The sequence below is a fragment of the Barbus barbus genome, assembly GCF_936440315.1.
Source record: "Barbus barbus genome assembly, chromosome: 15".
NCBI classification, from domain to species: Eukaryota; Metazoa; Chordata; class Actinopteri; order Cypriniformes; family Cyprinidae; genus Barbus; species Barbus barbus.
Window position 1 is genome coordinate 21,638,602 of NC_136743.1, and position 21,647 is coordinate 21,660,248.

At 36.1% G+C, this 21,647-nt stretch overlaps 2 protein-coding genes across 20 annotated transcripts in view; one reads left to right on the forward strand and one right to left on the reverse strand.

Annotated features, from left to right (window-relative positions):
- The window catches only part of LOC306881204 (zinc finger FYVE domain-containing protein 9-like), a 35,476-nt gene extending 31,228 nt beyond the window's left edge, over positions 1–4,248 (forward strand). For 2 of the 3 annotated variants that reach the window (XM_079435156.1, XM_079435157.1), the window contains exon 19: positions 1,188–4,248. In XM_079435156.1, the coding sequence (XP_079291282.1) occupies positions 1,188–1,349 (162 nt within the window). In that variant the 3' untranslated portion in view covers positions 1,350–4,248. The remainder of the gene's footprint in view (positions 1–1,187) is intronic. The other variant, XR_013785130.1, reaches the window with a different exon arrangement.
- Positions 4,171–21,353, reverse strand: LOC306881205 (coiled-coil and C2 domain-containing protein 1B-like). Of its 17 annotated transcripts, none has more exons than XM_079435158.1 (27): positions 21,205–21,325; positions 20,934–21,032; positions 20,683–20,773; positions 20,274–20,415; positions 19,446–19,549; positions 19,243–19,347; positions 18,135–18,272; positions 17,747–18,044; positions 16,727–16,857; positions 15,905–15,983; positions 15,743–15,799; positions 15,441–15,583; positions 15,144–15,216; positions 14,212–14,327; positions 13,990–14,119; positions 13,706–13,878; positions 12,267–12,392; positions 10,541–10,599; positions 10,332–10,448; positions 10,091–10,164; positions 9,941–9,999; positions 9,800–9,851; positions 8,842–8,941; positions 8,498–8,588; positions 8,172–8,294; positions 6,775–6,813; positions 4,171–6,691 (listed from the first exon to the last, which is right to left on the reverse strand). In XM_079435158.1, the coding sequence occupies exons 3-26, from the start codon at positions 20,746–20,748 to the stop codon at positions 6,802–6,804; spliced, it is 2,568 nt and encodes an 855-aa protein (XP_079291284.1). In that variant the 5' UTR covers positions 20,749–20,773; positions 20,934–21,032; positions 21,205–21,325; the 3' UTR covers positions 4,171–6,691; positions 6,775–6,801. The 17 variants fall into 17 exon arrangements, with proteins under 17 accessions (XP_079291284.1, XP_079291292.1, XP_079291287.1 ...); XM_079435166.1 differs by having other exon boundaries at positions 4,184–6,691; positions 15,441–15,580; positions 16,727–16,854; positions 21,205–21,341; XM_079435161.1 differs by having other exon boundaries at positions 4,184–6,691; positions 15,441–15,580; positions 21,205–21,341.
- Between the last annotated feature and the right edge of the window lie 294 nt (positions 21,354–21,647).

A 21,647-nucleotide genomic window follows, 5' to 3' on the forward strand; every position in this document is an offset into this window, starting at 1 on the left:
AGGGTCTGGCTGCAGACTCTGACACTTCCGCTTCCGCGAGTGACGTCACTTGCAGTCTTTTATTTTGTTCTATTTGTTGATTTATTTTTTTGTTTGAATCTATCAACATTTTACAACAGTAGCTAGGTGATGAAGACAAGAAAAAAGAAACTAAATTACAATGTCACTTGCACTCTCCGCTACCTGCGACGTCACTTGCGTTGCCAATGGAGACGAGACGCTGTGGGGGTTAGACGATTACAACTAATTTAGTGCAGTAACGAACAGGGTCCTGCAAGTTATCTGTAGGAGAAAAAGACAAGACCCGCAAATCTGTGGCTACAGAACTGCAGAATATGAACGCAATGCGCAGTTTCTCGTTAAGTGTTTTCCTTCCGCAGAAAACCATAAACACTTAATATGGCTTAATATATTAAGATAGTTATTAAAATATCAAATTCAATATACAGTTTATTAATATAATGAATATGTATATAGTATTTTCCTCCCATACCGCAAAACGTGGGATAATGTGGCATAATGGACTAAGATGATAAAGAGCAAACTCAATATGCTCCTCATCATTATTAAAATATACATAACTAATGTACAGGCAGGTGAGCCCAGAATAAGTTTCACGTTAAACGTTTTTCCAGATAGAATAAACGGTCTACAGCTCTTTTATATCATTGTCTTTGTCCATTAAGCTATATTACGTGTTTTATTCAAAATGATTTTGTAATTTAACACATTGCATCCTTTTAATATCACTTAATGCATTTCATAATGCACGTTCATATCTGCTGGTCTGTATCTTTGTCAACAAGACTTATAGGCTAATGAATTGTCTATCATCTTAGTCAACGACTACAGAATACCCTCAAGTCTTTTGTTGTTATTATTATTATTATTAATATTCCATGTAAAGTTGCTAATACTTATATATTTCCGATGATAAGCCATATTTGAGGTCGATGAATGATAGACGAGCGTTTGGATGTATTAATATTATATTATTTATTTTTTGCTGCGACTAATACAATTTTGGTCGATCAAGCCGCCTCTGGTCGACTAACGTTAGTCGATTATTAGGGGGCAGCCCTACGTATAATAAACAATGCTATCTTGCTTTGATGTGGATGCTAATGTAGTTATCATTCTTAATATGAATGGAGCTGAAATGTCTGAAACGCTGAAATGTCTTACAGGTGGGCTACCTAGCAGGCAGTAACGGTCAGCTGCTGCTCCCCCAGTACCTGAGCGATCTAGACAGCGCCCTCATCCCAGTGATCCACAGCGGGGCTTGCCAGCTAAGTGAAGGGCCTGTGGTGATGGAGCTCATCTTCTACATCCTGGAGATCATCTCCTAAAACGAGGGAATCCGTCCAGTCTCAGACTCATGCCTCCCATCAGCTCGAGTCTCTCTTTGCTATCTTTCTCTCTCATTTGCACTTCAAAGAGCCTGAAAGCTGTGCAGGAACAAGTCCTCCATACCACCTATGCACCATCTCCACTGGGACGCCCTCTGCCCAGCACCGCTGAATGTGGTGCTGTCTTTCGTTTCTCCTCACCTCTCAACTCCACTGTGGAAACCATAGGCCCTGTTGAGTCAAAAGGGGTGGCGATCTCTTCAGAACCGTTGTAGCAACACTAAGCTCCTCAAACACAAGAGGGCGCTCTACATGCTCAGTCATACTGGAGACAACTGACAGAAGGGAAGGTGTGCCATGAAATGGTCTCTCAGTTAGAAACGAAGAACGAGCTTCAGTCTCACCTCTAAGCTTTATGAATCACCAGATGCTTTATTTCATGAATATGGACCTCGTTTTGTTTGAAACTGCTCCAAAGCTAAAATGATGTAGCTTCCTCTGAGGCGGGCTGCTTGGCATGGTAGCAGAAAGATTGTAGAACAGTATTAAGAATGCTGACGAGTGAGTTACTGTTACAAATGTCAAGAACAGACCTCTGTTATAGACTTTATTATAACAAGACAATAAAATCCAACAATAATTTCAAGCGGCCTTCAGGAATTCAACTACGATTTCAAGATCCACATAATGGTAGGTTTTGACATGACTAAAGGTCTCAGTCCAATAAAGCTTTTATAGTGGATTTGTTTGGACTGGGATAGAGGATGAAATGTTACCGTTTCTCTGGGCCACTGCATTTAGTATCCCATCCCCGTCCCATCTCTTCTCTCAACTTTTTAGTGGCCCGTGTTTATATTTATAATTGCATTATAATGTTCTGCCATTGTTTTTAACATGTTATCATATAAAGGATTGTGTAAGGAATAACAATGCAGTGCATGGGATATTAAGCCATCATTAGGAAAGGAAGGAGGGAAAATGGATTTACTAATATTTACTAAAACGTTTATTTAAAGATGAATGTTATATTCATAGATGAGGAAAGGTTTGATTTTGGTAGGTGGTTCCAATGCCCTTCGGTTTAGGGTCCGTAATTCTGTTAGTGTTAAGGTGGGCTTACATTAGCGAAATTTTTCAGGCAAAAAAGTTAATTGTCTGTTGTCAGTAGTGTTCTATGTGTGAAGCACAGCTCACATAGAAAACACTTTGAAACCAAGCAACTTTATGTTGGTCAACACAGGTTCTGTTGTGAAATATGCTGTCGTGCAAAATTGATGATTGCGTGGATTCCTAAATTTAATGACTGGATTTTGCCTGTGAAAATTTGCTGAAGAACTATGTGACTGTACCTTACATGTTTTATGTTCTTCTATAGAAATGATCAATATGCTTTAGCAGGGCTTCAGACTGCTTCTGGAATAGTTGCCATTATTGATAATATTGTCAGGAAAGTGTTTTTGGGTTTTCGGCAAATGTTTTCGTATGGAGCCCTTTAATGCACATGGGGAAGGGGAAAAATTAGAAACTTATTTCTTTTTTTTTTATTGCACGGGCTAATGATTCACGGTAATGATTCACCTGATTTATGGGTTAATGATTCTTAAGAAATGATTGTTTGTAATGTCAAATTTGTGAGTTGGCATGTTCAATCAGATTCAGAGCTGTTATATAGTTTTGCAAAAAATTATCGTACTGCTATGTTTATTGGTTCAGACATATTTTGCTTCTAAACATTTCATTTTACGAGTCATGTTTGTTAGTCTGGAGCCCTGCTTTAGATTCCTTAATTCAGGTTGATGCATCTTTTACTTATGCGATAAAAGAAACCTTGAGATCACTCACTTCATAAAAAGGATATTATTTTCATCTTTTTGCATTGATGTTTTACTCACATGGAGAAAGTTGACTACTACTACCAGCTCATTGTGGAACTCTCACAAAACTGTAAACAACCAATATAAAGGAGCTCTTGTAATTCACAATGTCACTGTTGATCACATTTTAAGAGAAAAGGGCATTTGCCTTAAATTCATAAGCTGATATGTTCATCATCAAGACATATTTCAAAGGTCTGGATTGTCAATCACATCTAAACCGACAGAAAGACACTGTGACTGCAGAGTGTTTTTAACCAGCCCTCATTCAACTAGCTAACCAAGTGTTATTAAAATGACTTCATCTGAAGTGTCTTGACTGTGACAATCAATTATAGTTAATCTTTACTCCGATAGCAGAGTAAAGGTGGGATGGTAACATTGTCCTATTTTGCATAATGACAGATATGGTTGGTTTCATCAGATGGCCTACGCTTGATGCATGAGGACAGCAGCTGATATGAAGATCCACAGCAAGTGAACCTCACAGCCCTTTATTAACAGGTCAACAGTTGAGACATAAATCATATGTTTCTGGCTTTTGGTGAAGAGCGCCGACAGCTTTGCAAGCAGACTGTTCATGAAAAATAAATGGCATTACATGAAGGCTGCATTGTCTTCCCACTAACAGCTCAAAACAGCCTTTTGTTACTCCCTGTGTCCACCTTTGTCATTGTTTTTCTAGATGTGCAGTATTGGATATCTTGACATATATATATATTTTGTTAACCATAGCCTATTACCATGTAATTTCTTTTGTTTTTTTCGCCGGCCCAAAGCGTGATACTGCATGCTGAAACCAACGAGAACGTGTAGTTCTCAGAAAATCTTTGCATTTCAGAGGACGATCTGCTCGAAAGAAAAGTTTTACATACTATTGATTTGCTCTGTGATGAAACACTGTTAAAACCTGTCATGGGTGGAATGGGAATACATTTGCAATGTATGAAAGGCCAAAAGGAAAAAATACAACCTTTCTTTATTGTACACTACAAATGTCAATAAAAGCAGTCTTTATCAAACCTGTTGAATATACAAAATGTCATTTTTGTACATGAAACAGATTCTTATATTAATAGTCTCCGTTAAAAGTCAAATAAAATCCATTTCAGTTAATCAAGAAAAGTCAGGAACTGCAGATCTTTGTTTTTCTCGTTTAATAACAAAACAGTTTAAATAAACTTGGTGTAAAATGAGAAATGACATGGCTTACTCTCGAGGGCAAGAGAGTAGAAAGAAAAAACTGAAACATGCTATACGTAACATGAGACAATTGAGACCCACGTTTTTCAGGATAAGCCTTGTGGATTTAAAAACCATTTAATGAAGCATCAACACTGACAGTACAATTTAAACCAGGACAAAGCTCGATCCGAGACTGGAAAATGTGCCAAATTACACAATTCACATGAGATGGGAACAACTAACTGAAATGAATGGACAGAGCAAGAACTGGGCTGATGGATCTAGATTGTACATTGTGAAGAATTGACTGACATTTGGCTTTTAAGCATGGACAAGTTATAATCCAACAGACAACAAAATATAAATGGGGCAAAATGGGGTATTTTTAGACTCCCAAAGTAAAAGGAATAGCTCATCCAAAAATGAAAAATTGCTGAAATTTACTCACCCTATTCCATCCAAGATCATTGGAACAGATATGGAGAAATTCACCGTTACATCAATGGATTCTCGGTGAATGGGTGCCGTCAGAATGGAGTCCAAACAGCTGATAAAAACATGACATTGATCCACAGCTAATTCACATGACTCCAGTCCATCAATTAAAATCTTGTAAAAAAAAATAAGACATTTTTAACTTCAAACAATTGCGGAGTCATATCGGAGTCCTCTATCGATACTGCTTCACCCAGTGAAAAACTAGCCTTGTCTGAATCAGGAGAGGAATATGCATGGAACAAGCTCCACCATTTACAAAAAAAAAAAAGGTTCAAAACAGACTGGATTTTGATGCGACAGGACAACACAGGATGGACATTTTCGGCGTTATTACGGGTTATGGAGTCAAAAGTTAAAATTATTTGTTTATTACAAACATGCAGCTTTTTAATTTGATAAGATTTTAACTGATGGACTGGAGTGGTGTGGATAACCATGATGTTTTAATCCGCTGTTTGAACTCTGACGGCACCCACTGCAGAGGATCCGTTGGTAGTAAGTGATGTAATGTTGAATATGTTCTGATAAAGAAGCAAACTCATCTAGATCTTGGATGGCCTAAGGATGAGTACATTTTCAGCAAATTTTCAGGTGAGCTAATCATTTAAGCTATTTCACTGCTAGGCAAACATAATCAAAAGGTGTCATCTTTTGTGTCTGAACTGAACTGCGCACTAGACCGCAATGTAAACATTAGCTATATGTGGCTAAAGTGCCTACTAGGAGCAACCCTAGTACAGAACAAACGTCAAGTGCAAAAAGAGTGATAAAAGACTTCTCTCATATATTAAGTTCAATATATATACAAAAAGCAGAATACCTCTAAAATCTACTTTTGCTAACGTATAAGGTCAACTAAACTGGCACTTCTGTTCAGAGAATCTGAATATGACTATTGCAGCACCTCTTCTAGTCCTGATCGTCAGCAAAATGCTGGGAAAGTTTACTGAAGCTCAAATTTACTGAAAAAATAATACATTTTCAATAATTCTCAAACATGGCATGCTCGCTCATTAACCTCCTGAAGCAAACATAAAAAAAAAAAAAAAATCTACTTTTTAGAACGTTAGAATAAGAATAATTCACCTCTGGTTCGATTAGTAAAAGATGCTTTATGGCTTTAATATTATTCATAAGGAATATAATATTTAATAGCAGTACTTTGACATGGCCTATTCGTAATAAATCAAGCAGTAAATTCAAAGCAGTAAATAAAGGATGTAAACAAGTTTTGAAATGTCTGACAAAATGTTTGGGATTCAAACGCAAAGCGTTTTGCATAGCTAATCGTGTATAACTCATTTGCATAGCAGTCATACATTAGTATTTGAGATATGGCAGGAACAGGTTCCTAGTTTGAGGGAGAACAGATTAAGTCATTCATCTTGCTGCAGTAGCAGTGATTACTTTGGCATTAGTGCATCCCAGAGCAGTAAAAAAAAAAAGTTTAGCTCTCATTGGCTTCAGCTCAGTAACAGTTGGGGTGAGCATTATTATAAAATCAAGAGCCAATCTATTTTAAAAGGCCCATTTAAAAGGCATATCAATCTCATGCAAGTCTGTGCACATTTTCCCGCTCCTCTTATTAATATCTCCTGTATTTTTAATAACCACCCCAACTCTTACATCCTGGTCCAACCTCTTTTACCCTGATAAAGACAAAGCTAACTCCCTCTGTCAGGGACCGTCTCTCTGCTGAGCAAATTCCTCACGATCTCCTTCACGTGGTTCGTACCCGAGGCTAGCAGCACCACTGAGCTTCATCCACTCAAGAGACCTCAAGACCTGAAAGAAAATCTACCGTAAGGTGAAGTGTAACATGAATGTGAGCATATATCTGTCAGTAGAAATGGGTCAAACTTTCTTACATTGTGAAGATGAAATCACAGCGTCAGTTACAGCAGTACCTAACACAGACAGCAGATGGCAGTCAAAACCAAAATATGGCGCACGTACACACAAAATACGTATTTTCACTAAGAAATAGGATTTTCAAAATCTTAAAATACTGCCAGACGTTTATTGTCATATAGATTCATTACTGTGTAAGATTAATGCATACATTTTACTGTATTATTCCAGGTTCAATGTGAATAAATGCCTGTTTTGTATGATTTTCTTTAAGGTATTAAGAACAAATATTGTGCAGGTGTAGAATGACAGTACCACCACTACTACTAATAATAATATAAGTTATTATTATTATTATTATTATTATTGTTTATTCGTCTGTGTTTACTTTTTATTATTATTATTATTATTATTATTATTATGTGGGTCATTTTCCATTCACACTGCAGATTTTTGAAAGAGGAACATTATAAAATATTAATATATCAATCATAATAATTATTATTATTATAAAAATAATAAACTATTATTATCATTGTGTTTTTGGTCATATTCACTGTAGATTTTTGAAACATAGCCAAGAGGAATATTATATAATAGCAATATATCATTGTTAATATTAACAATAACAACAACAACAACAATAATTATTCTAATTATATAAATCAATTTTTATTATTGTTGTTGTTGTTTTTAGTCCACTTTTTATTTGCATTGTTGGGTTTTTAAACCCAGAAAACATAATATTATAGAATAATAATTTATAAATTGATTATTATTACTATTAATAATAATAATAATGTATTAAATATCAGAATGTTAATATTTAATAGCAATATATTTCTGTTCTATATCCTTCACGCATCATTGTAAAATATTCAAATTAAACACACAGGCCTTCGTTTCACATGAAGAAAGACCTTTGAGTTTCTTTTTGTAATCTGACAACAGTGTTTTAGTAACATTTTATTTGAAGGTGTCCTTGTTACACATTATATGTATTTACTATTACAATAACAATAAATTATGCATCATTACATTAAAGGAACCCTAAGCCAAAGCCTAATCCTAACCCTAACCATATAGTAAGTACATGGAGTTAATTAATATTACTCAGTACTTAAATGTATAATTACACTGTAACAAGGACACCTTAAAATAAAGTGTAACCATGTATTTAATATTTATAATATTGTTAATATTTCAATATAAATACATTAATCAGGTCATCTCTTAATCTGTGTCATTAAATGAAATTGTATTATGCACCTTTAAATCACCCTAAATATTTACCATCATCTTAATGTTCAAATTTTGGGCGAGTGTGACGCTATTCACTTTTTAATATCAATAGACCAGGAACAAATATGAGCATTCAGCCCGGTCTTCATTAGACAGCCACAGTAGCACTAACCTGTGGTTCCTCTAACACTAGCCATCGTTCTGTGACAGTCTGGTGGTCCTGCCCACCCAGCGGCTCTCTGAGACGCACCCTCACCTCCAGACGACCACCTGTGGCCTTCCGCCCATCCATGAGCTGCATGAAGAGGGCCACAATGAAGCCAATGCCATAAACATACATCTCCTACACAAATGTAAACATAGTGATGTCTGGCTAATGGGTGTGAATGTCCCGTTTTAGCTCAAGTTCACACATATATACGTTTGTTTTCACAGCTGATGTTTGCACTCTCGTCTCTGGCTCCTACGCACATACTGTTGAAAAATAGCCCCACTCACCTCCACTATCTCTCTCACTTCACTTTCAGTTTCCAGTTTCTCCAGCTTGAGCTGGGCTGTTCCTACAGGCTTGTCGCTTCTCAGGAAGCCACTGTCACAAAACAAAGAAGTCAGTGTGAAGCTCAGATCCACCTACTCACACTAACCCAGCATGTACCACAACTGCCACAGAGTTCAGTCAGGGCAGCACTGGTTGATATTTATCCTGACCTGTGTGTCTGCCCAATACAAATGAATCTTAAACAAACTGTGTAGTGTTAGGAGACAATAGAGTAAAAGTACTACAATTCTGATTATTTGGTGATAATTTGGGATCAGTGCTTGTGTCCAACAGCAACGCCCACCCTTTGTGTAGCACTTCCAGCTTCAGGCCTTTAGACTGTATAAGTCTCCTGAAGCCACGGTGGTTCCGGTTGATGTTCAGTTTGAAGTTCTGGTTATACTCTGCCAAAACACCAAATAAGTCAATCCCTTCAGCTGCAAATATTAACTTAGAATTACACTGCTCTCTAAAATACTTGATTCTAATTCTGTTATTCATGGTGTCCTGCAGTCAAATATTTTTGTGTTCTGTTCGCTAAACTGTATATTTGTCCCAGCTAACTGATTTCTTAAACAATGGTGTTATTTTCATGTCTCTTCTAATACTAACACATTCCTCCATCCATCTCACTTAATAAAGTATTCCCAATTTTAATTAAAAAAAAAAGTTTAAAAGTTTCAGGGTCGGTAAGATTTTTTTTAAATAAATTAATCTTTTTTTTTTGGCAAGGAGGCATTAAATTGGTCAAAAGTGACAGTATTTATAAATGTTAAAAATATATATTTTTTCAACTAGATGTTGTTCTTTTTAACTTTTTATTCATCAAAAGCAGCACAACAGTTTTCAGCATTGATAATAATAATAATAATAATAAGTGTTTCTTGTGCACCAAATCAGAATGATTTAAGAAGCATCATGTGACCTCAAAGACTAATGACTGCTGATTTTTTTTTTTTAATAATTTCTGCTTTCCTGTAGTAATAATGGCAAGGTCATGGGTTCGATTCCCAGAGAATATATTAACTGATAACATTTATACCTTGAATGCAATGTAAGTTGCTTTGGATAAAAGCGTCTGCTAAATGCATGAATGTAAATGTAATAATATTTCACAATATTATTGTTTTCACTTTTCTATCAAATAAATGTAGCCCTGGTGAACATTAGAGAAAATCTTTCAAAAGCTAAAATCTTACTGACCCAAAAAGTATTACAAAGTATTTGATAAATACAGAAATGACTAGCTTAGCATTTTTTACCTGGGTTGTTGGTATTTTTGATGACAGATGTTTTATGTTTCTGAGGTTGATCCTAACATAAACAGAGAAAGTAATTAATATCAAATGAATGACTTGGTACAATGAAGCCTAGGCCCTAGGTGACTGAAGAACTGTACTCACTGTACTGGGGTATGGGAAATCAAACTTGACATAGGCATACAAGTCATTTGTTGCAACGCCTTTCAAAAGAAGCAGAGGGGGGAGACGTTTAAAAGCAAGATACTTCCTAACAGTGTAGAGTGTTTGTTTCAAGAACAGTTTGAAACTTACCAGGGGGAACAGGAAGGTTCATCCCTCTAACAATGACCACAACCATATCTGTGCTACTGAGCTCTGGGAAAATCCTACAAGAACACAAGTCAAGAAAAAGAAATCATGTTATTCAATGAAACGTCATATATTTCCCTTCACAGTGGTGTTGAACAGTAGTGAAGTAGGTGCTTCCTGTAGAAGACACTCAGATCAGGACACTGTATTCCTTGATGTAAGATCTGCAGTGAAAGTGTCAGACCTGACAGTGCGATATGTTCTCTCCTCAAAGTGATGTTTAGGAGGCTGGAGCCCCCTGTTCTGCGCCAGTTTAAGAACCTCCAGACTCTTCTTACATTGTTCTGCCATGTTCTCAAATCTACAAAAGGGAAAATGGCAATAAATGAAATGGCGTATGAAATCACTTGAATTTCATTTATTGAAGTGGTGGAGTGGTGATGTGATACATACTTGGTTGTTTCTGCGACATTCCCCATGTGCGTGAACTGCTTGGAGTACGTCGCACATTTCTGAAGAAGAAAGGAAACATGTCCTACTTATATATTCCGCATCCGCTTATAGGTTCTGTCTCAAAACCTAGTGATCTGAGAAAGTATTTTAAGCATGTGGGAGTTTTCATCAGCAAGATAAGCAGTCTGCTTGCCAAAATGTAAAAATGTGTTGTTGCTGCCAGGTCTTGATTATTGAAAATCACGTTATATTTGATGCAAAGCGAACTCAATTAAATCTAATGAAAAAAAATTTGCAACCGTAAATAGAATCAAGAAATTAATTCTAGTGGCTCAGATGGATTCCAAAAACCTTCCATAGTGTTTCTTATTTATAGTCTCTGATTTAAAGAAGTCACCACTCACCTACTCATCTACATAATCTTTTTTACTATTTCAACCAATATATATTTCATGCTTGCTAGAGTATCACACTGTTAGCTCAGCAACATGCTAACATCAAATTCTTAAACTGAATACAATGTGATTGTCATGAGCATGATCTGTGAATTATTGACTATGAATACACTTATAGTGAATATAATTTACTATAATGTTTATAGTGTTAAACATTGGTTTATACCAATGTTTATTTTACTCTTTATAAAAGGGATAGTTCACCCAAAAATGTATTAATGGTGGGCCAATAATTACCCACCCTCATGTTGTTCCAAATCCATAAGACCTTTGTTCATCTTCAGAACACATATTAAGATATTTTTATGAAATCAGAGAGCTTTTTGACCCTCCATAGACAGCAATGTAACTGAAATGTTCCCAGACCCAGAAACACAGCAAGGACATCAGTAAAACAAGTCCAGGTGGTTCAACCGTAATTTTACGAAGCTGCGAGAATACTGTTTGTGCGCAAAGAAAACAAAAATATATATTTTTTTCAATAAAGGCAAAAAGATCTACACTTGGCTCCGGGGGGTTAATAATAACAACGTTCTGAAGTGAAGCGATACGTTTGTGTAAAAAAATAAATAAGATAAAAATCCATATTTAACACTTTAAAGTTTACGCTACGCCTACATTTTACGGTTTATGAAGTTTCTAAAGGTTTATAAACAGTTTACGGTTAAGTTTTAAATATGGATATTTTTCATACACAAATGCATCAATTATTCACCCCCTGGAGCTGTGTGGAGTATCTTTTATGATGAATGGACACACGTTTTGGAGCTTCACATTCTCAACACCCATTCACTACCATTATAAAGCTTGGAAGAGAAAGAGCCAGGACATTTTGTAATATAACGGATTGTATTCGTCTGAAAGAAGAAAGTCATATACACCTAAGATGGGTTGAGGGTGAGCAAATCATGGGGTAAATTTAAATTTTGGGGTGAAACATCCCTTTAATGGCAAATTCTGTTGGAATATAAAATGTAACATGCTCTTCTTTTGAGCAATATCTGTGAAATATTGACTATAATACAGTTTTATTGATTATAAATTGCCAACCCACTATGTATTTTATGCTTTATATCACTTTGTATCACTCTGTTAGCTAAGCAACATGCTAAAATCAAACTATTGCAATAGAAAATGTAGCATGTTATTTTGTGTAGTGTGCACATACAGAGTTCCAATTCATTGATGTATGAGATTTCATACTATGTAGGATCTAGATTTTGGCACAGATCCATTCTCGTTAGTTCATTAATTCACCCCCTTCTTGTTACCTCGATTTGCTTTTTGAGTAGTTTGGTGAGTTGAGTGTAGACCTCCTCAGCCTTCTCCGAGATCTGAACATCACTGTGATGGACTAGGATGAAGTCCTCGTCCTCATCTCCTGGCGGTGAAGGCACCTGAAAATAAAGGGTTTAATTAATTAAAGGGGTCCTATAATGCTTTTTCACTTTTTGAATTTTAGTCAGTGTGTATGTTTGGGCATAAAAAGATCTACAAAGTTACAAATCTCAAAGTCTCGTTTTAAAAAAAATCCCTTTTCAAGAACTACAACGAACGGCTCGTTTGGACTACAAAGTTGTTTTCCTGTATTTGTGATATCACAAAGTGGCCCATTAGAATATCATTAATATAAATCCCGCCTACGGAAATTTGAATGGTTGACGGGTGGGGAGAACGCTTGGTTGAGCTCTGCACGTTTCAAAATCAAAACCCAGTGCTGGTGTTTTTATATCCCTGTATTTCTGAAGGAAGCCGACTGTCTTCAGAAAATTTTGGATGTCATTTTCATTTAATCTTGCATGTAATGTCTGATAAAGCAGCATTTGTGAGCGGAGCTCTGCTTTGTGTACAGCGTTACCGGGGGAAAACTCGCTCTCTCCCGCTCCAACAGCGCTTCCTGCAGGCAGATAATTAATTTGCATATATATGCCGCCACAAATAGAGTAACTCTGTGGGACTATGGTATAAATAAATTCAACTGTATAACAGTTTCAGTGCAATTCATGCTATAATGTTAGAATTAAAGCACAATAAACATAATACATATTACCGTTGCTCTTATCTATACATAGTCAATGCAGTTATTTTTAAGCTGTTGTTGACATCCTGTCTAAAACGTGATTTGGCAAAAAAAAAAACATTAACGTTACCACTTCAATATGTCTTGCAGTATCCGTACGTGCAAAGGTTCTGCGCGATCCTCAATATTGATATAGCAATATAGACAAACTTGCTGTTTTAGCAAGGGGCAGGGCAGTACTGAAACGCCGTTTGCCAGTCACAACGCACAAGGACAGCTAACCAATCACAACACATTTAGGTTTTTGGAAGGCGGGCCTTCATCAAACCCGGAACTAATCGAGCCGTTTGTGTCAGGCTGGGGAGAAAGGTATTGTAATAATGTAAATTATGTGAAAAATAATGCGATTTTCGAACCACCAAGCAAGAGAGCATGTTCTAGTACACCCCCAAAACAAAATCAAGACTTTGTAGAAGAGCATAATAGGACCCCTTTAATTAAATATAAATTATAATATATTAATTATATAATATAAATGATAATATACACACACAATATATACACACACACACACACACACAGTTTTTTATTTTTTAATTAATTTATTAAATAAATAAATATAACTAATTTCAGTATGGATTTGTTAAAGAATTTAATCGAAAAAAAAAAAAAAAACAATCACAGTGTTACCTTGCTTATGTCCACCATCTTGCCACTTCTTGCGGCTTCTATCATGGGGTCCAAACCCTTTGCTGCACGCAGAAGGGTCTTTGCCTGCTCTAGGTCTTTCTTTTGCTTTGCCTGTAGCGCTGCTTTCATGTACTGTTTTTTGCGGCCTTCCAGGAACTCCAGCTGCTGCTGAGCTGAGGAGACAATAACCCGTTTGACAGAGATTTTTGTGTGCTTTGTATGTAACTCAGTTACAAAATATTAAAACATCCCAATTAATAGGCCATCTTAAAACACAACTCTACCAGTGTCAGGCAGACTTCCTCTTTTAGACGTTCTGTCTGGGGAAGGTGAAGGGGTTCTCTTGGGTTTCTGTACCGTTGGCTGTACAGCAAGAGTGGGCCTGTTTTGGTCGCCTACTTTCAGAGCATTAACCTAGAAAGCAAATAACAAAATAGTGATTTCTTTAAAAGAAAAGGAACAACTTTGAAAATATTTACGAAATGCCACAAACTTCAAGAACTTACCTTCTCCTCTTCACCATCATCAGCTTCATTAGATGTTAGTTTATTGGCTGTTTCCAGCACTGCAGCCAATCCCTGTTCTGGAGAAGCAGCCTTCTGGCCTGGGATTGGAGGAAAGCCTATAGAGATAACTTTCGGTTTAACTCCTCATTTTCTTAGCAGCAATTCAAGCAAATCATTAAAGAAAAAACTAAATAAATAATCATTTAAAAGTTTAATGAAATAAATACATTTATTTAGCAAGGATGTATTAAACTGATAGAAAGTGACATTCATATCTATTACAGTCTTGCCAAGCCAGTATTCCTTCATTTACACCTTCCTGTCGCCAGATGGCATTTGTTTGTTTTGTGTTCTTTTTTTTCTTGTGTGTTTGCAGGGTGGAGTCAAGTGGTGCCTCGATGCCTCTCCAGTACCAGTTTATGTACATACTTTAATTTTCTTTTAAGTTTTCTATATACTTTTGTGTTGATATTGTTTAATTCAGTTATAGTTTACTTTAATAAACATATATTTTTGGGATAATTTAATTTGTATGTGGCCTCCCTTATTTATGTTATGCTGCCTTGAGCCTATTTCAAATAATTATGGCTCTTTTTAAATTTCTACTAATGGAATTCTGAAAAAAATAAAAAAAATAACTTGTATTAAGCACCACAACTATTTTCAATGATAATAAGAAATGTTTCTTAAGCACCAAATTAGCATATTCATATGATTTCTGAAGCTTCATATGACACCGAAGATGCCTAATGGCTGCTAAAATTATACTTTGCCTTTGTAGGAGTAAATTACATTACAAAAACAGAAAACTGTTATTTTATATTTTAATATTTCAAATGCAGCCTTGGAAAAGAACATCTAAAAATTGGACCAAACTTTTGAATAGTAGACATGTACACAAAAATATATGTACAGACCACAGAAGAACCAACCTGGAGGGGCTGGAAGTTCGTCAAAGTTGACAGGTCGGCCTGCTTTATGGGCACGGATGGCAGCTTGGTATTGCTGTGGGTCACACAAAGAACATAATCTGAAATCAACAAGTCTATGGAAACACCTTGCTATGTGTAAACCGTGCTGTATTATGTTAACATGAACTTAAACGAAGTCCTTCTTCCACAAACAGATAAAATCTAAAAAGGAAACACTGCAAGAGAAACCAAAAGTTTGTGGACACTCAGTGGTGCCATTATTTGAGGTTTAGGTGTCATTTTGATAGGCTTACTAACTTTAGCAATGCGGTCATGCATGCGGGCTTTGCGCTCATCTCCGCTGGCCTTAGCTTGTGTGAAGGCCTCTTTGTACTTGGCCATCCTCAGTTCCAGAGCTTCAAGAACAGTCTGGGGCTGAGCTGGGCCAGAAACGCTGTCTGCTGGTACAACAAAAACAAACAAATTAACACTAGGGGACACAAAAAGCTAATTAAAATTCAGGTCACAAGTACAGTAATTCAGGTTAGACTATAATTAGACTATTAAAAGAGACACATACTCAGTCACTGAAAATATCTGACGTGAACTGGTGTACTAACCAGGAGCTGAAGGTGAGGTAGCAGCTTTTTGAGGTGCAGGGTGAGTACCTGTAGAGGCTGTGGAAAAGAATCAAAGCTACAAGCCTTGAAAATATGTAACAAATATGCAACGCATCATAGCTACTATAATATCTTTCTGACCACAGATGATTCAGGTCTAACCTTGAGACAGAGGGGGCGGAAGGGAGCTTATGTCCACCGGCTGGCCTTTCTCCAAAGCCTCAATGGCTGCATCGAATCCCTGAGCCAAACAAACAAACAGCATAGTGCTATTCTTTGTCTAATTCCTACAAGTCTTGAATACCTCACATAACTTAGCACATTTTTGTTACAAGTGAGTTATAAGAAACCATGGTTTACGGGAACAAGACACTTAGTTAAGAGGAATTATCCAAACTTGCATGACAACATAGCTGAAGTAGATGCCTTGAATTAAATGCAAAACCAACTGAAACGCTAGGTATAAACAGTAAAGGCTTTGAGAGACAAAGTCTTTGGCAAATTTGAGTCAACATTTCCATATTGGAGCAGAAGGCAAATGGAAAAATACACATTAACAGGGTGTGATACATACATAAATCCTTGCCTGTTAACTGTGCACAGGCAACACAGTTACAAAGGTTTGCTTTTGGTTTAAACTTAAGCAAAATATGAAACTAAAAGACTCTACAAGAAGAAAATAACTGCATTTGCAATTAAAAATCTATTAATATATCAACTGTATATAATTACAATTCTGTCCAAATTGAATTTAATACCTGATAAAAAAAATATTTTGAAGGCATGAAGATGGAGAGGGAAACTGACTTTTATTTATTTATATATATTGTTTTTTAAATATTGCTATAATATATGAAATATTACTATATTACCTTAAACGTTATATATTTAAATTACTTAAATATGTCACTGTTTGAAAATTAAGTGTACAGAAACAGCAATACATAGCTAGCTATAAACATTTGATTAGAAACCACATCTTACCTTGCTGGTCTTTATATGCATTTTGGCTTGGTCAATATCTCCTGCTTGTTTGGCCTTGAGAGCTGCCATCCTGTATTCCTTCTGTCGCTCTAACAGAACGTCTTTATTGGGCTGGCCCGCTGGTGAGTCTGCTTTAGGAGCAGAGGAAACCACAATGTACCCTTTACAAAAACAGCTCTGTAGAATGCCATACTTTGTTAAATTAGCAAGTCATGAACAACTTAAAGTGAAAGGGCCACAATTTCAACATAGTTTGCTTTTCTACATCCAGCGTTGATGATCCATTGAATAAAAATCTAGGCATAATTTTTAATTATGACTACAAGTATTATGGAAACTGCCAAAATAAAAAAGATCCTATGAAATTATATTATCAGTATAAATGTAAGGGTTGTTGGACAGCATGGAATAATTTAGCAAATACATACTCCACTCATAAATCAACAACTGCTGTCAAATATTAAGTCTGTTTTAAAATACTTACCAAAAGGACTAGTAAAAATACTTATATTTTGCATTATTTTCTAATTTAACATACACAAGTTTCATTACAAATTCGAAGCATAATTTAAGTGAAAAGTAAAACTAAACTTTCTACATGAATTGCTGAAGATTCAACAATTTAAAAGTTTGAGGTATTGGTTTGAGGTAATATTTTTAATAAAGAAGCATTTTATATTAATCAATAGTACTGTATTCCAATTTAAAATAACTCTATAATTTTGTGTGAATGTTAAATGAGCTTCAATAGAAGCAAGGAAATCTGATTTGTACAAAGGAATTCCATGTCACAAATTTGCTTACATTTGATTGCTAACCTAGAAACAGTGCTGAATTAAATTCTTCATTGTTTTTATATAACTTTTTCATATTTTGAATATTTTTCTAAAACGTTTTCATTTCTTGGTTTAAATAAAAATAAATCCTATAAATTCAGACACTAGCTAGGCATTTTATTTTTCAACCATTTACTTGTCACCCTTGAACTGTGGTATGTTGTCACAAAAGCACTTGACTGACCTAAGTGCAATTCAGTGCCACTTGCTGCATGTTCCCCTTCTGGAGATGACAGGGAAGCTGGAGACGTTACACCGGAAGACTCGTCTTTAGTGTTTGAAGCTGGATTCATGACAACAGGGGCGGCCTCTGCAGAGACAGGGGAGATCTCAACAGCGCTGTCACACTCCCCGAGCTGATCAGGTGAAGCTGCAGGGGGCCGACTGGGACCACCAGATGCTCCACATGCAACAGGAGGGGGAATCTCTGTTTCGTCAATCTTCTGTCCTTTCCGTACTGATGCCAGCATAGTCTGTAGTGTCTAAACAAAAATATGAGAGTGTCAATTGTTATAAATTGGCATAAAAAATGATATATCCAAAGTTTGTTTGCTTGAACTATATCTGCTCACCTTGAGGCCTCTCTCATATCTCCGAGCTTTAGAGGTTTCCCCTGCAGCTTTGGCATTGGTAACAGCCATCCTATACAGGTTTATTCTCTCCTCTAATGTGTGCTCAATGCTACCAGGAACTGAAGAAACCTTAGTGTCCTGTGAGAAAAACACATTTTATGAGGTGGCACATGACTTCTTACACAAAAGCCTTCAACCATTTCACAAAGTTTGTTAATGGAGATGTGCAAATTAATAATCTATGCATCACAACTGGACTTAACAAAAAAAAATAAAAAATCATAATAATAATAAAAAGCTAAATAACTGAATAAAACAATATTCTACAAAAAAAAAAAAAAAAAAAAAACGCCAACCTCAATTAGGATATAAATAAAAATGGGGCAGGATGTTCAGCATGTTGATTAGTTTTAATAATAATTAATAGTTTTCTTAAAAGTATTTTCTACCAACATAGCTACATCTTATGTAGGTTTAAAGGAACCCACCAATTAGTTATTTATGAAAATATGTAATTTTCTACATCAAGTTTAAATGATTGCTGCTAAATGTAGTATAATTTTATTAACGCTACCATTCAAAAGTTTTGGAAATGGTACAGTTCTTTTATGTTTTCTTTTTTTTTTTTTTTAAATAAGTCTCTTATGCTCACCAAGGCTGCATTTGTTTGATCAAAAATAAGCAAAAACTACAGTGTTGCAGAAATTACCATTTAAAATAACTGTTTTCTATTTTAATGTATTTTAAAACACCATTTGTTCCTGTGACGGCAAAGCTGAATTTTCAGTACCCATTACTCGAGTCTTCAATGTCACATGATCGATCAGAAATCATTCTAACATGCTGATTTGCAGCCCAAGAAATATTTTGTAACATTACAAATTTGTTTGTCACTTCTAAACAAATGTTTCTGAATAAAAAAAAAGAAAAAATATATTTTTTTGACCCGAAACAATTGAATTGTGATGTATGCGTTCAGTCTAGATAACTATAAATAGAACCAAAATATCTTCACAGAAAGATTAAAATCTAACTTTGATATTACATCTAGCACAATTGTACAAAGACAATATGATTATGCCTTCCCAAATTAACTTTTAGATCATACCTGGCTGGCTGGCATCAGTTCTGCTGAAGGGGTTTCCGCACTAACGGGGGTTGCGGTACCCGAGTCTTCCATTTCCTCCTCATCAACCACTTCCTGCAGCTCAGCCTGACGAAAATCACAACAAGCACTATAAACTCACTATACCACATTCAAAAGGTGCTGACAGTGAAAAGAAACACACAATAATCACAGGTTTAATTTACCAAGAGGTCTTCATCATCCTCCAGACTGTCATCATCATCATCATCATCAATGTCTTTCATGCAAGCCTCTGCCATTTTTGCAATATCCTCCATCGGTAATGGAGCTTGAACATAAAACATTTAATGAAATTTATTTAGTTGTTCACAAAATATTTTCAAGATCATAACAACAAATCAGACAGAGTACCGATAAGACAGATGATAGAAATGCTACCCAATGGGTCAAGGTTTGGCTGGTTAGCATAATCTAGTTACGCAATTACACGATCTAGCTGCAAAAATATCTTTCTCTACTGATGGTCATTCAAAAGGTGCCAGGTACTATGATATTTTTTTCCCCAATTCACAAATGTTTGATTGCATTATAGCATAGTACAATATACATATAGTGTTTATTACATTATATAAATATTGTTATGTTATGATACTGACTGATTTTGGATTTCTATTTTAATATATTTTATTAAAATAAAATATTTAAAAATTATTTATTCCTGTGATGGCAAGGCTGAATTTTCAGCAGCCAATATCAGTGTCACGATCCTTCAGAAATAATTGTTCTCCAAAAAAGTTCACATGATCAAAGATGTGAATCGTGTACTTCTAACGTGTTCCTCATCAACCGAGCAACTGCCCCGAAATGAATGGGAATGCTAAGAGAGACAGCTCTCTTCAGGTAATACAGACCTTGGCACTAGCACAGCATGCATTAAGAGTACATTAAAGAACGCATTAGATTATAGTATTTCAGATCCTAACTTTTAAAGTTTGGCTGCAACAGATACGGTCTGCATTTATTATATGAATAACAATAATCACGATGCCCACCTTTACCAGCCTTTCCCCCCCTGGGAGCCACATTGGGTTTCTTCCCAACAATGGCAGCAAATTCTGCTTCTAAAGCTGGATCATCCAGATCTTGCTCCATGTCCATCATATCATCTGGCTTGAAGTCAAGCAACAATCCCATCTACAAAGAAACAAGAGCTTACATGAAAAGGTCCAATAGCAGCCTTATCTCTCAGTCACGAGATGGACAGATCATCAGTGGATTCTAACCCAGGGCCCCTGTCCAATACAAACAACAGACATAATCCTTAAAGGGACAGTTCCCCCTAATTACTTTAGTAACTTCTTATGACGGAATTTTCATTTTAACATGAACGGTGCCTTTAACATGTTTCGCTTACAACATTCACAGCTGACAAAGTCATATGCAAAACATTTCAACACTGACCTGTTTGGCTGCAGCTGCTCCTTGGCCTTTCGGCGCCGCTGCTCGCTTGTTTTTCCGGGCAAACATCCCGTCCAGCTCCCACTCCTCCACCCTTTAGGACAGACAACACCTGAATGAACGTGAAGTGTAAATAAGAAATAATCTTTCCGTTAAACTGATTTGTCCTGCTGAAGAGAGACAGGTTTCTGATCACGGGTGAGAGTTTAGCTTTAGAGGAAGTTTATTAAGGCACGTGGGCTCTGCTGACTCACCCCGCGGATCCAGAAGAGCACTGTGGAGCAGTTTACTTTCTTTTCCTCGCCAACAGTAAACCCACACCACTTCCTCCTTCCTTCCTGCCGTACGAAGGGCTTCACAAACCCGACAGTTTATGTGATGCAAACACCCAAACAGCATTATAACAACACAATCGTTCAAAACAGAAAACTGTACATACTTGTCAACAGAAAAACTCGTTAGGCAAGACCTCTGGCATATTAAATGATAACCATCTGACGTTAGATAAAATGTTAATTTATTTACCTCAGTGAATTTTCTAATGAAAACGCAGGTTGACACAGAGCTGCATGTAACATTGGCTCTGTTTTGCTGCTTCTTCTTCGTTTTTTATTGGCCGCTCGCAATCACACACTGCAACAAAAACATCAAAAACAAGCCACGCCCAGCAAAGCAGAGGCAAACCGCAACCGGTTTTAAGAAATTTCAAAATAAAAGTTTTAATCTCTAAATGACAGACTGGATTCAGATGTTAATAACAGCCTCAGACAAGAAACCGACATTCCATTCCATGTATTGACTAAAATAATAATAATAAAATAAAATGCAATAAAAAATGTAATGAAAGCGAATGGTTGTATCGTTTGATTATCTTTGATATTTTCAGGCCAGACCCTGGGCAATACATAAATAACGTTACTTATATTTTCCACATTCAAACACGCTTCCTTTACAAATCTATGCGTGCA

Bases quoted from the DNA above. Each gene is read 5' to 3' on its own strand.
- LOC306881205 (XM_079435158.1), bottom strand. From the start codon at position 20,748: ATGTTTGCCCGGAAAAACAAGCGAGCAGCGGCGCCGAAAGGCCAAGGA. The intron at 16,858-17,746 runs GTCAGTCAAGTG...CTGCTCCTAAAG, and splicing joins TGGCACTGAATTGCACTTAG to CAGACTCACCAGCGGGCCAG. The intron at 8,295-8,497 runs GTGAGTGGGGCT...CTCTTCATGCAG, and splicing joins AAGTGAGAGAGATAGTGGAG to CTCATGGATGGGCGGAAGGC.